This window comes from Myotis yumanensis, unplaced genomic scaffold (genome assembly GCF_028538775.1).
Source record: "Myotis yumanensis isolate MYYU_CA2020_CCGP unplaced genomic scaffold, mMyoYum1.0.hap1 SCAF_16, whole genome shotgun sequence".
Taxonomy (NCBI): domain Eukaryota; kingdom Metazoa; phylum Chordata; class Mammalia; order Chiroptera; family Vespertilionidae; genus Myotis; species Myotis yumanensis.
Genome location: NW_027223767.1, coordinates 31706674 through 31719953, shown reverse-complemented (window position 1 = coordinate 31719953; position 13280 = coordinate 31706674). Strand labels below are relative to the sequence as shown.

General features: G+C 54.6%; 1 protein-coding gene across 3 annotated transcripts in view; it reads right to left on the bottom strand.

Moving 5' to 3' along the window:
* BCAS3 (BCAS3 microtubule associated cell migration factor) overlaps window positions 1-13280 on the bottom strand; it is a 470653-nt gene that overhangs the window by 12033 nt on the left and 445340 nt on the right. For all 3 annotated transcript variants that reach the window (XM_070394364.1, XM_070394365.1, XM_070394366.1), the window contains one exon: window positions 10122-10289. In XM_070394364.1, coding sequence (XP_070250465.1) covers window positions 10122-10289 — 168 coding nt within the window. The remainder of the gene's footprint in view (window positions 1-10121; window positions 10290-13280) is intronic.

Below are 13280 nucleotides of genomic sequence, written 5' to 3'. Positions count from 1 at the left end.
CAGCCCCTCAGGTTTTCTCCCCCCTCTTGGGTGTAGAAGCCAGGTCTGAAGTTCAGAGGGGCTGGGTGGTTGGGCTGCTGAGAGGAGGCTCGTGGAGATGTGCTCAAATGTGCGAACCGTACACTCCTAGGCAGCTCAGCTCCTGCCGGGAGCCGGTCCATCCTTGCTGCTTGACACAGTCGCTGCAGAGAAGAAACATCTGCACAGCATATGTTTCAAGGAACCTGGCGTATATGGCATACTGTTCTTAATATGTTTGCTCCCCTTAGCGCTATGTGTTTTAACCAAGGTCACCTCTCTGAGAAAGGTTGTTTTCCCAGGTAGGGATTTTCCCCTGAAGTTAGGGAGGGAATAAAACCCCTTAACTAAGTGCCAGGTGGGTAGTTAATCACTTTAACTAAGAACAATCACGCTTAAGCTACATAATCTTTACTCCCTGGAATAAGAAACGCCCTAACCTTTGGAATAGAAATTGATAGGTATAAATACAGATGTAACAAGACAATAAAACACAGAACCTAGACTCAGATCCTAGACAGAACCTAGAGACAGAACCTAGCAGGAGAACATGGCAAAAGATCCTGGACAGAACCTGGCTACAGAACTTTGCTGGAGAACCTAGACAGGACATGGCAAAAGAACCTGGATAGAACCTGGCTAGAACCTGGCTAGGATGCTGATCAACTGAATGCTGTCTCCATGTCATTCCTTCTTGGCCGACTCTGTCCACACCTTTGGGGATCCCTGGACCTGCTGGGGTTGGACCCCAGCAAGCTCCTAGTGGCTCATGGGATGAATAAAGTATGAAACTAAAGACTCTCCATGCCTTCCGAGTGCCAGCCCCTGCCCAGATGGAGGCGGGGGCGCTGGTAGGCTTAGCTTCCCCCACTGCCCCAGGCCTGTGCCAGCCACACCCATCCAAGTGGAGATGGGACACCAGCCCTGGGAGGCCAGAGAGGATGGGCCGTGCCAGTCACGTGAGCACAGGGGCCCAGAATGGAAAAAGTCATCCCAAACAAATGAAGCAACTGGATGTCGGTTCTCCCCAAACTCAATGAAGCCCTCGGAGGGGTGGAATCGCAAGCTATCGAGCTACACAAAATAAAACATGTGGGGGATCAGGGGAGGTGGGAGAAGCCTGGGGCCGGGGGACTCTGCCGGTAAATGTATAGATGTCTACTGCAGGGGCCTGCGGGTCCCGGGGCAGGGCTGGGATAGAAAGTGGACGGGAAGACATCGCCCAAGATCTGCTATGCATGCTCGGAAATGCCTCCTGTTCGATTCAACCGGACTGGCATGGCTTGGCCTCCTCTGTGCACCGTTCTCCTTGCTTTAAAGCTGAGGCCCTGGATTCCTAAGGGGTCAGAGGGTCCAACTTTCATTTTCTGTGTGTACGTGTGTCTTTCCTCTGCTACCAGCCATCCAACCTAGGGGGTGGTCCGCATGCCTCAGACCGTCTCTGAGGAGGCAGGGGGCAGAGGCAGGGGCACAAATGAACGATGGGTATTTACCCATCCATGACTGTGCGCAACTCTGTTCAGATCTCAGCCCTCACAGAAAGGTCCGCGGGTAAAGGTGAATTCCCTGGCAGAGGAGGAGGATCAGAGAGAAATCCTCCCCTTTGTTAACCATTTACCTACCCTAATGTCTCCGGAGGAGGGCCCTTATCTGGGGGGTCCCACCGGCCCTCCCCACCCTTGTGTCCAGGCCTAGACATTTTCTACAGGAATCCCTGCTTCTGGGTTGGGGCAACCCCTGGAAAGGGGACTCTGAAGGCACCAATGAAGTCACAGGGGCACATGCTCCTTGTGGACAGAAATCAGCATGTTTTGGTTAAAGAGTTCAAAGTAGACTTTGAGCAACTACAAGATGTGCAGAGGAGAATGAGAGAGGGAGAGAGAGAGAGAGAGAGAGAGAGAGAGACAGACAGACAGACAAACAGACACTATTAACCTGGAATCAGATTTGAGAACTGCCTGAAAGGAACCAGTGTGTCTTTTACACACAGTGATTTTGCCCAGGGCTCTGGCTGCTTCATCGACCTCTCAGGAGCCAGAAAACCCCATCCAGTCATTCAACAAACATTAACTGGGGCTCAGCTTGGCTCTCCTCCCAGAGCTGGACGCTGGACGCTGGACGCTGGGCAGGGAGGAGGCTGGTGGTTAGAGGTAACAAAGACGGTCCCAGAATCTGGAAGGGGCTTAGGGAAGATCACTGCATGGGCAGTGGGGCTGAGGGAGGGGCCGAGGGACCACCAGAGCTGGGCCTCCCCCAGTGGCATGTAGGAGGGAATCGGCCATTGCCAGTTAATGGAAAAGGCGATGTCCGCTATTTGCCCGGGGCCAAGTGTCCGCAGGAGGTGGTGCAGAAGCTCAGCGCAGACCGAGAGAGCATGTGGCTGCATGGCCAGAGAAAGCTCCCCAGAGGAGCTGAGGTTTGAGCTTGGTCTAAGCAGGTGACTGAGCAGAGGGGGCGGGAGCAGGCACTTCAGCAGAGCCAGGTGAGCAGGGCGGGCGCTGGGGGGATGGGCCACGCTGACAGGTGAGGATGTCTGCGTGAAGGTGGTGGTGGGGAAATGTGAGTAAGGGTTCTTGTGGACGGGGAAGTGGGAGGTCGGGTGGGCGAGGACGGCCTGTGAGGGACTTGAAAGGAGCCTGGGCTGCAATATGTGGGCCTGGGCACCTGTGAGCAGGGAAATGGGCCGACGGTCAGGGGGGCCCTTCGAGTGAGCACCCCCTCCCTTCTGGGGACCCCCTCCTATTTTGAATAAAGGGTGGACGTGACTACTATACCCTTCTGCCCAGGTGAGACTGATGGGGTGTAAGAACTAGAAACTCTTCCTGGGTTTCTCAGTTTAATCCAGTAGCTGGCAGTGAGGATCTTACTGCCAAGCTTTCACCGTGTCTTCTTTGTGAACTGGAGACAGGAGTGTCTCCCCAGCAGTGATGATCTGATCAGGGGACGTGGCCGTGGCCAGCGTGGAGCAAAGCCCAGGAGCCACGTGGGAGGAGGTGGCCGTTGTTCTCCAGCTGAGAGGAGTAGAGGGGGTGACACGGACAGAGTGCTTAGCACAGTGGTCCAGGGGCCGGGACGCCGCAGGTGCAATCGGTAAACATTTACCAGATGTGCTGGTTTCCCTGGCCCACGGAGCTAGAGAATAAAGTGAACCGAGGAGGGGAAAGGAGCCTCCCAAGGTCACAGGCTTCCCCTTCCTGATGGGGACTTCTAGCCCCACGGGAAAGGACACAGACCAAGACCTTCTTCTCAGTGGCAGGAGCCGGGGGCTGGGAGCCGCGCGGACTCTCCAACCTGGCCTTTCCTACCCGTGAGAGTAGCTGGGACAGGCAGTCGGACACTGAACTGAGACACAAATAGCAACACCAACAATGCCACCCACCACCCCGGGGAGCAGCTGCTCCCTTCCGCTCCGAGCGAGCGGGGTGCTGTGGCCCATGGGCGGGGGGCAGGGGAGGTGAGAGGGAGGGGGACACTGGGCTCTGCGTCTGGTGCTCATGTTCCTCTGGGGCTCACGCTCTCCTCTCCACCCCCAGCCACTGTGGCGTCTGTTACCGGCGAGTTTTTGCCGCCAAGTCCCGGAAGGAGCACGGGCTGTGGGCCGGGGGCCCATGGCTTTCTGCTTGGCCCGGCTCGGTCAGGTGGGGCCCCCAGGGCAGTGGCGAGAGGAGCAGGAGGAGCCGACCCACAGCTCAGCACTTGGTCTGTTTGAGGGTGGGAACCGAGTCTTACTTCTTCCTGAGACGCCCACCCGGTGCGGTGCGGAGGGAGTCAGCCTGCCTGCCGCAGCCACAGACAGATGTGTGGGCCCACGAGGAGCTCACCGAGAGGAGGCACGGACAGTTCCCTGGAAGGCCCCGCAGAAGGAGAATTCCAGGGCCGACAGGTGAAGCGGAGACAGGGACCTAAGTGACTGGCTACATTGCTTGGACGACAGCATCTGCCTGAGGGGAGGGGCGTCTACAAGATAAGAGAATGAATCCACTGCCCGATGCCGGCCTTGCTGCCGCCTGGTCCTGTGGCACCTTGCGATGGAAGGGGTGATGATAAGCCCCCCTGGAAGTGTTCTGGCAGGAAACTGTCCCAGCCCTCAGCCGGCGCAAGCAGGCGCTCCACGGCCCATCCCAGGAGCTAGTCCAGAGGTGGGATAGGGGCCACACACCGCGTGCGCATCTGGTCAACCCCGTAACGCTAGCTAACGTTTGTTGAGAGCTTAATTCCTACAGTCTGGAATTCCTACACACACACACACACACACCCCGTGCTTTTAGCTTATCTTTTGCAGAACATAGGCAATCAACAGATATTTGTTAACCAACTTATTGAAATCTTGACCACTTAAACAACTGCGTGTAATGTTCAAAACGTGCCTTTACTGTTAAGGAGGAAAAAATTCACACCCTCTCAGTAAGTAAAAGACTTTTCTGACAAAACGTTGGAAGAGCTTTAGTCGAAAAGAACCCCACAGACTTTTCTGTTGAGGAATTAATGCACATAGAGGAAAGCTCAGAGGATTTAGCAGAACAAACTCGAGTACCGGTTTCCCAACTGTAGATAGTGATTCATCAATGTACCCGTATTGTGAAATCAAGTTAGCTGTTTGTGACATCTCAATAAAAAAGAAATAAAATAGAAAGTACCAGAATGCATTGCTTATAATATTGTCTTGTGAAAGTTTTCTACATCTGGGTAAGGAAATAGATGTGTTTATGACAGCAGGTAGGAGGCCAAGGTTGAGCCCACAGTGTGATCCCCACGAGGAACTGCCTCTGGGTTAGAAGAGAGTGTGTTAAAGAGACGGCAGACAGAAAAGACGAAGCCTAAAGGAGAATGAGCAGGGTTCCCAGGACTGCAGGAAGCCACAGCCACAGGGGAGAGATAGTCCTCCTTGGCCTTGAGAACTGACTTAGTGAGCTCCTAAGTCAACAGCAGCAAAAGGAGGCGGCCTGCAACACAGACGCTCAGGAACACTCTAAACAGCTGGCCAGGGCCCTGTGTGTGAGGTGTGGGGCTCTTGTTGTCGGACGTCAGAGAGAGCAGAAGACAAAGGCAAGGTGTAGCTAAATAGCGATGGAAAGAGTTAACGTCTAAAGAGAAAATGTACTTGATATGTATCCAGGTGTTTATTAAAATTTTTGGGGATATTCGGTTATATCTTTACCTAGACACAAAACAATTGGAAAAAGTCAATGTTTTGCTTATTTAAAAAATTCTACTTTTCTACAAAAGGCAATTTTGAAAGGAATGTCTGCTAAGCAGGAATTAGTCAAGCTATTTTGAGGGGGGTGAGAGGGAGAGGAGGGGGCTGCAGGAGCCGGCATTCCAGGCCCAGGGAGAGGTATGTGCAGAGGCCAGGCAGGTGGAGAGGACACGTGTGCTCAGAGACCCTCGGGGAGCTCGGCTTGGCCGGAAAGAGGGCAGCGGCTGGTCGAGAAGGCTTTGGACACAATGAGGTGGGCGAGCCCGGGAGAAGGACAGGGCAGGGGAGAGCAGTTCAAGCTGTGGATGCAGAGATGTCAGTGGGTGACTGTTTAGATCAGTGGTTCTCAACCTTCCTAATGCCGTGACCCTTTAATACAGTTCCTTATGTTGTGGTGACTCCCAATTTCATTGTTACAAATTGAACATAATTAAAGCATAGTGATTAATCACAAAAATATGTAATTATATATGTGTTTTCCGATGGTCTTAGGTGACCCCTGTGAAAGGGTCGTTTGACCCCCAAAGGGGTCGCGACCCACAGGTTGAGAACCGCTGGTCTAGATGGTACTGGAGACCAGGAGAGAGAGCCATCTGGGAGCTTACTTGGAAGCGATCAGTTTGTAGATGGCATTAGCAGCCACAGGAGCAGTGGAGATGCCCTGTACTGACGGAGGGAAAAGAAAGAGGCCGAGAGAGGCCTCGTGAAATACACTGAGGATGAAGATGAGGAAAACCCAGGGCAGGAATTGAGAAGTGGCCCGAGGCAGACATCAAGCCAGGAGAGCGTGGGAAAGCAAGATCAAGGTCACAGGGCGTGTGCACAGGCCAGTGCTGGGCTGCAGGGACTTGGTTGACAGTGTTGAGGTAAACCGGTGAGTGGCTGCGGCAGTTGGGTGAGCTCGGGGCAGAAACAGGAGGAGAGAGGAAAGCTGTTGCAGGGACATTTAGAGTCTGAATGCAGGAACTCAAGAGGTTTCTTCAATGCCGGCCACCACTGAGCCATTTTCTGAGAGTGAGAGACACGATGGTGGGGAAGAGATTTGAGAGAGGAGAGTTCGAAATAGTGTCCGTGAAGAAGGAAAGAGACTGATTTCAAGGTGATGGACTGAGCTATGTACCCCACTAAATAAACAGCACATTAAGTCCTACTATATAACTAGCAATTCTATGAAAAAAAAAAAGTTAAAAAGAATATACAAGCTCTTAGAGGACCAGAGACCTGGGGAGTCAATAAGAGGATGAAAATAGACTGGGTGCCCCAGCAGCAAGCAGGGGCGGTCACGGGACGGCTAACGTCTAGGCCAGTGGTCAGCAAACTCATCAGTCAACAGAGCCAAATATCAACAGAACAACGACTGAGATTTCTTTTGAGAGCCAAATTTTTTAAACTTAAACTATATAGGTAGGTACATTGTTATTAACTTCATTAGGGTACTCCTAAGGCTTAGGAAGAGCCACACTCAAGGGGCCAAAGAGCCGCATGTGGCTCGCGAGCCGCAGTTTGCCGACCACGGGTCTTAGGCTGAATGGAGAATTCATTCCTTCAGCAGTGACTGCAGACCCACGAACGGCCGGACCCTGCTCCAGGCACTAGTTTCTGCTGCAAACGATGAGTGTAACCTGAGACGAGGAGAAGAGGGTGGTAGGGACGTACAGGACTGCCAGGCTCACTGGACAGGGGAGGCCACCCGTGTGCCGGGGCACCAATCTGACCAGTCTGTGAGAGCAGAGTTTGACTGACCTCAATTTGGAATTCTGCTGAATGGGGACAAGGGAAGCGTAAACAGGGGTGGCGGGGTGGGGGGTGGGGGGGAGGTAATGACATTAGCAAGAAAGCAGTCCAGCCGGTTATTGTAGAGCCGGACTGGCCAGTCGCACATGTGACCTAATTAGACTCAGTGGTCAGCAGCCGTCACGGAGGCCAGAGCTCACACTGCCTCAGAGGTCCGCCGTGTTTTGACGCGGACTTTCTCACAGCTGAACGTGCATCAAGGGCTTGTTAAATGCGGGTGCTGATCCAGCGGGGTGATGTGGGGTCTGGGATTCCGCATTTCTGATCAGCAACTGGGTGCAGATGGTGCTGCTGCATAGTAAGGTTTGGACAGGCTCTGCTGTTCTGGGGGCGGGAGGGGGAGGAAGGGGGGGAGAGAGCCGAGTTGCACTATGGGACAGATCACCGGCGGCGGGGTGCTGGGGTAATTAATTAATAAACCAGTAAGCTGATGTCACCTTCTCAGGAATTCTGCTAGACGACTGACATGTTGATGGCTTGAAATTGGCCATAATGAGTTTTTACACGACGGCAATCCCCAAATGTTACAAATCAGGGCTTTTCCCGCTTCCCTGTAGAGAGCTGGGTGTTAAACCTCTACCAGCGAGTCACTAGCTAAACCTGCAGAAGAGCGAGGCATACTGGGCCGCAGGGCCAGGGGTGATGAGAGCACGCTCCATGCAACCTTGGTAAGAGGCCAGCAGGCCGGTGGCTGCACTAAAACCACCATCTCTGGTGCCTGACAGGTAAACACTGGCTGTCCCCTATCCTGTGCGCCCCCCACAGAAGCAGGGTTGCGGGGCACCGAGGGGGGGGGGGGTGACTGAGAGAGGCTGCTACGGCCAAGGGTGACTTGCCAGAAATTCCCACCCCACACGGCACTGTATTTCCCCGGCTCCCTCTGGGCAGCAGGCTGGCGGGCATGGGAGTGCTCGCTGCCCCGTCCAGGCTGGGCTGCCCCGCCGGCCATGCTTCGCCTGCAGTTCTAAACCGTGAAAGGTGATTCCCAGCAACGGCAGGGGGAACCAGGCTAACTTCCGTCCTGTCTGCTTTACTTGCTGGCCTTGCACGCCGCGGCAGCGTGTTTGGGAAATGAAGCGCACCTTCACATGGCCCAAGAAGGCCCGAAGGATCCCCTCCGCGGCAGCTGGGGGCAGGACATGTGGTCCCTCTGACTTACAAGGGCGTCTCCTATTTTTTTTTGACCCCTGGGTCATTCCGTTTTAATTTCCTCTCTCATTTCTTTTTTTAATTTCATGAACCTGCTTAAGGCCACAGAGTCTCCCCGGGCCCCCAGCTGTCTGGCAGATGGCTCGCTGCCAGTTTTGCTCAGTCACTGACTGTCTGCGCCAGGCTGGAGTCCCCACCCCGAGTGCAGGCACCTCCGATCCGCTTGCTGGCTGGCTCTCAGGTGCTCCAAGGGGCTTCGGAGGAAGCCGACCCACAGCGGCTCCAGCCCCTGGAAGGGCAGCTCTGGGAGTCACCCTGGGGACACCAGGCCCTGGTTTATGTGAACTGGGGCCGGCCAGGGCCCCAGAGATTCAGGGGAAAGGCTGTGCTCCGAGCGAGGTTCAGAAGGGGAAAGTGTTCCTGGCTTCGGCCAACTTTCCAGGAAAATGGGGTGAAAGCCCCAGCAAGAGCAGAGCTGCCCCTCACCTGTGGGCCCAGGTGGGAGAACAAGGGCACGGTGAGCAGCTGCCACAGCTGGGAGCTCTTGGTGGGGGGAGCGGGAGGGTGTGCACGTGTCTGGACCTGCACGAGGGGATGGACGTGACGTGGTGTGGCAGTGTCCTCCCCTTCTAGGGGCGAAGGGGTGTGGAAGGAGGCTGGGCCTTGGAGACGGCTGGCCGTCTGCCTGGCCTGAGCAGGCACTTGGTGCCTCTAGCTAAGCCGCTTCTCTCCCTCTCTTGCCTCCATCCTGTTCCTTTGCCAATTAGTATACAAGCACTACGGGCAGGACGCTGCTAGCACTGTGGGGAGAGGGATGAGTGCAGTGTCTCTTTCCTCCTCGTGCAGGAACACAGGGACTAAATGGGAGGGGGAAGAAGAGCGGGAAAAGCTTAACTGCTGACCCCCCGGTACCCAAATGCCCCGGGAGGGTTCGCCGGGAAGTGAGACTGTGGGATAACGTGCGTCAGGCATTTCAAACCCTGCCCAAGTGGTTGGACCCTCAACCCCTCGCTGGTCCTGGTCCCTGCCCCAGGGTTGTAAGTTCCTCCTCTCTGGGATCCTCTCTCCAGGGAGCGTGGGGAGCAGGGACGGGGCAGTTCACAGTAAACAAAAGCAGGAGTGGGAGGACCTGCCGCGGGGACCTGCGCGACCCCTTACGCGTTCCCGCTGAGCTCAGGAAGCTGGGAAGCAGCCTGTGGGGCAGTCTTTTTCAGGTATAAAGGCTGGGCTACTGCAGCCACGAACAGCACAGATACCCAGAATGAGGAGGTGCTTTGGACAAAGAGGGCAGGCTGTCCTGTGACCGTGTGGAGATGGAGGTCTTTCCTAAGTGCGTGCTCTCTGTGTGTGTGCACGTGTGTGTGCGTGCATGTGTACACCTGCTTGCTGGGGCAGCGCTCACCCATCACCTAAGGATGTCTTCTGCTTGCTCTACAGATGCGGGAAGCCACCCCGGGCCTGTTGCTGGGCTCTCTCAGAGGCAAGGCAAGGGCGAAAGGCAGCATAAGAGAAAACTGTCTGGCGGGCTCAAACCATCCCTGCCTGCTTCATGCCTGCTCTCCCCCGAGGTGGCAGGCCCCCCTCTACCGATACCTGCCATTCTGGGAAGCCTCCAGCGTGGCAGGAGCAGGGGTGCGGCCTAAGCGCTCAGTGCCGAAGGGCTGCTGAAAACCTCCGAGATGCCAACGTGGTCCCTTCCCCTGGAGAAGGTGCCCTTACAGAATACTATGTTCATGACAATTTTTTGAATGAATTATTCCACCAAGGACGGGTCCGTTCCACCGGGAACTCCCCTTTCCACAGGGTTTCCCATCCCTGGGAGCTTCCCCAGGGGCAGCAATCAGAGAGCTAACTAAAGAAACAAGCAGTTAAAACAAACACACACCCTCTCCCGCCAAAGAAGCTCCACACCAGCAGGTGCCAGTCGTGACCAAGTCAGGCGAGGAGCGTGATGCCACGTTACCTGTTCCGGATCCCACCACGTCCCGGCTGGGCGACTCGGCCATGGCGTCGGCGAGCCGCTCCCGCAGGCCCTCCTCGGTGTGCTCCATGGAGGACATGTGCCGCAGCCCGAAGCCCTCGGGCCAGCTCCCACACACCTCCAGCAGGGTCACGCTCCGGTCAAAGGTACCTGCAGCACACGGGACATGGCACCCTGAGTCCATGCTGGCAGAGCCCCTTCTATTTGTCTACCCACCACCAACTCCCTGCCCTGTCCAGGGGCCAGTTAGCTCTTCTCCAGGACAGACGAAGGAGAGAGCACTACCAGCCACGAACGTGGGGCCTGGACAGGTAGCTGGGTTGATTAGAGCATCGACCTGATACATCAAGGTCGCAGGTTCGATCCCCAGTCAGGGCACATACAAGAACCAACCAATGAATGCATCAATAAGTGCATCAACAATGAGTCAATGCTTCTCTCTCAAAATTAATTAACACACACACACACACACACACACACACACACACACCGTGAATGTGTAGGACAGAAAGCAGCAGCTATGCCACTGGTCAAAGTGTAGACCTCCAGGAAATGACCTCTATGATGTCGTTGGGTGAGTGGTTTTTCAACTGTTTTCTGAGCAGTGACAGGGTTCTTCTGAAGTCTCTAGGAACAGCTTCAGGGACTAGGGGGTTCCACAGATCAGCCCTGATTGTTGGCCAGGCCTAGGGACTAGGTCAAGGGCAGCGAACCTCCTTCCCAGGTTCAACCAAAACACCTCTACTTGTCTCTGTTTGATACGATACAGCTTCCCTTAAGATTCATTTAAAACAGGAGTTATAGAGCGTAAACTTAAACTTTCTAAACCACTATATCCCATACCACACCTCCTCATTTTACATTTGAACTTCAGAGAAGTTATGGCCCCAAATCCAACATCATGTTTGTGGCCGACCTGGTTCAAGAACTCAGATCTCTGTTATTACCATGTAACAACTACATGTGGTGCCAGGTGGGTCTTGGAAATATCAGGGGGAACACTGGGTAAAGGATAGGATTGTCTTTATCACATGATCTTACTCATGTATGGAATCTAATGATGAACAAAATAGATGCAGAGAAATAGAAGCCTGGAACAGACGGACAAATTTCAGGGGGAAGATGAGGGTGGGATGTGGGGTGGGGAGTGATTAACTGGGGAACTTATACACATATACACACAGCCCATGGACGCAGACAGTGGAGTGATGAAGCCCAGAGGGGCAGGGGTGGGGTGGAGGGGGTCAGTGGGAAAAACAAACAAACAAAGGAGACATCTGTAATACTTTCAACAATAAAGATAAATTAAAATAAAGATAACCTATATAATAAAAGCCTAATATGCAAATCAACTGAACAGCAGAACCGGCAGAATGACCGGTCGCTATGCCATGCACTGACCACCAGGGGGCAGATGCTCAATGCAGGAGCTTCTCTCCCCCCCACCCCCCCGCAGGCCCCAGGCCAGCCAAGGCAGGTGCCAGCGGCCCCCCCCCCCCTCCCCATTCCCCTGCCGGTCACCCTGCAGAGGGAGGTGACCGGCGGTGGAGGCGGGGGGGGGCAGGGCCGGTGAGTGGGTGGTGCCAGGCTGGCCAAGGCAGGTGCCAGCGGGGGCCCCACAGATCAGCCCTGATCACCGGCCAGGCATAGCGACCCTATCCGTGCACAAATTTCATGCACCGGGCCTCTAGTAAATAAATAAATAAAAATAAAGTATATGATTGTCTAATCACTATGCTGTGTACCTGACACTAATACAAAATGCTACTGAAGGTAAACTGTAATTGAGAAATATAAATAAAAGAACTGAGATCTCTGATGTTTGGAGAACTCATTCTGCTCCATGGCCGTCACCTCCCAGCCGCCAAAGGCTGAGCACACCTGGGGCCCCATTTGGGGGATGCCAGCAAGAGTTGGGTGACAGCACCTTCAGCAAAGATCTCCCCTTAATCTGAAGCTGCTCCCACATTCCAAAACGTACACGGTGCTCTGCCGAGGGCCAGGGCCAGCTTCTAACGCAAGCTCACTTCAAAGTCCCCATTTAAATTATTCTGCTTTATTATACGGCGAGTCTTCTGTGAAAGCTTATTTCATCCACTCTCTCTTGGAAAGAGATTACAGTCCTGCTCTGTTGCTTTAAGCACATGCCATTTCCCCGGCGATTAGGTAACCGAATCCACGGCATTTATTGGGCTCGGTTCCTGCCAGCACCAGGAAGATGGGGAGAAAATGCAAATGCCAATGTTCCCCGAGTTAAAAGTACACGCGACGCACACTCTTTATCAGGCCTTGCTGCTCCTCTTTGATCAGCCGTCAGAAACTATCTCCCCGCGGCAGCCGGGACTGGGCAGCGTTAGCGCACACTCCCTGCCAATGACAGGTGGTAATAGAGAGGGTGCGAGCCCTGGCCCCGGCAGGCGGCCCTGCCTCTGATAATGGCCGCAGCATTGAGGTGATAACCGTTCGTAAACACCCCGACAGTCAGTGACTCCATACATCAGCAAAGAGGGCCAGATAGTCCAGAGCTCTCCTGCCCAGACAAAGGCCCCGGCCAGCCCGCTGGGATTTATATGTGTGGCAGGGGTCACCACTGGCTCCTGAATGTCATCAGCCACACTGGGCTTTGATTTATCTCTTGCCTAATTGTAGGGGAGATGCCTGATGCTGGGGGAGCTGGTAGCATCTGTGACTGCATCTCCCCAAGAAGAGACCCACCTGGGGAGTGGGTGCCCCGGGACCAGCTTCTCAGGTAAGACCCCCGAGTGAGGAGTTGCCCTGTAGCACCTTCTCTGACCATCAGGTAGGGTCAGGACATGGGTCTGGGAGTGAGGCGCCAGGCGGTGGGGTACTCTGAGTGACAGCCCTCCAAGGGCCCGCCCTATGCCCAGCCCACAGCCAATGCTCAGCCAGCACAGCAACCACCCAGAGGTGCCTGGTGCCCAAGGACACACAGGGACTGATGACATAAGTTTTCCCTTCCATGACCCACTCACTAAGCGAAGTGAGGCAAGTCCCTCTATCTCCTTTTCCCATCTCTGCCTCACTCCTAGTTGCCAAGTTCAAGATCTGAAGCATCGTTGTTTCTCTGAAGGGTCTGCCTGGGAAATCATGCCTAGTGATTTCCAGAGGGGGGGTCAACAA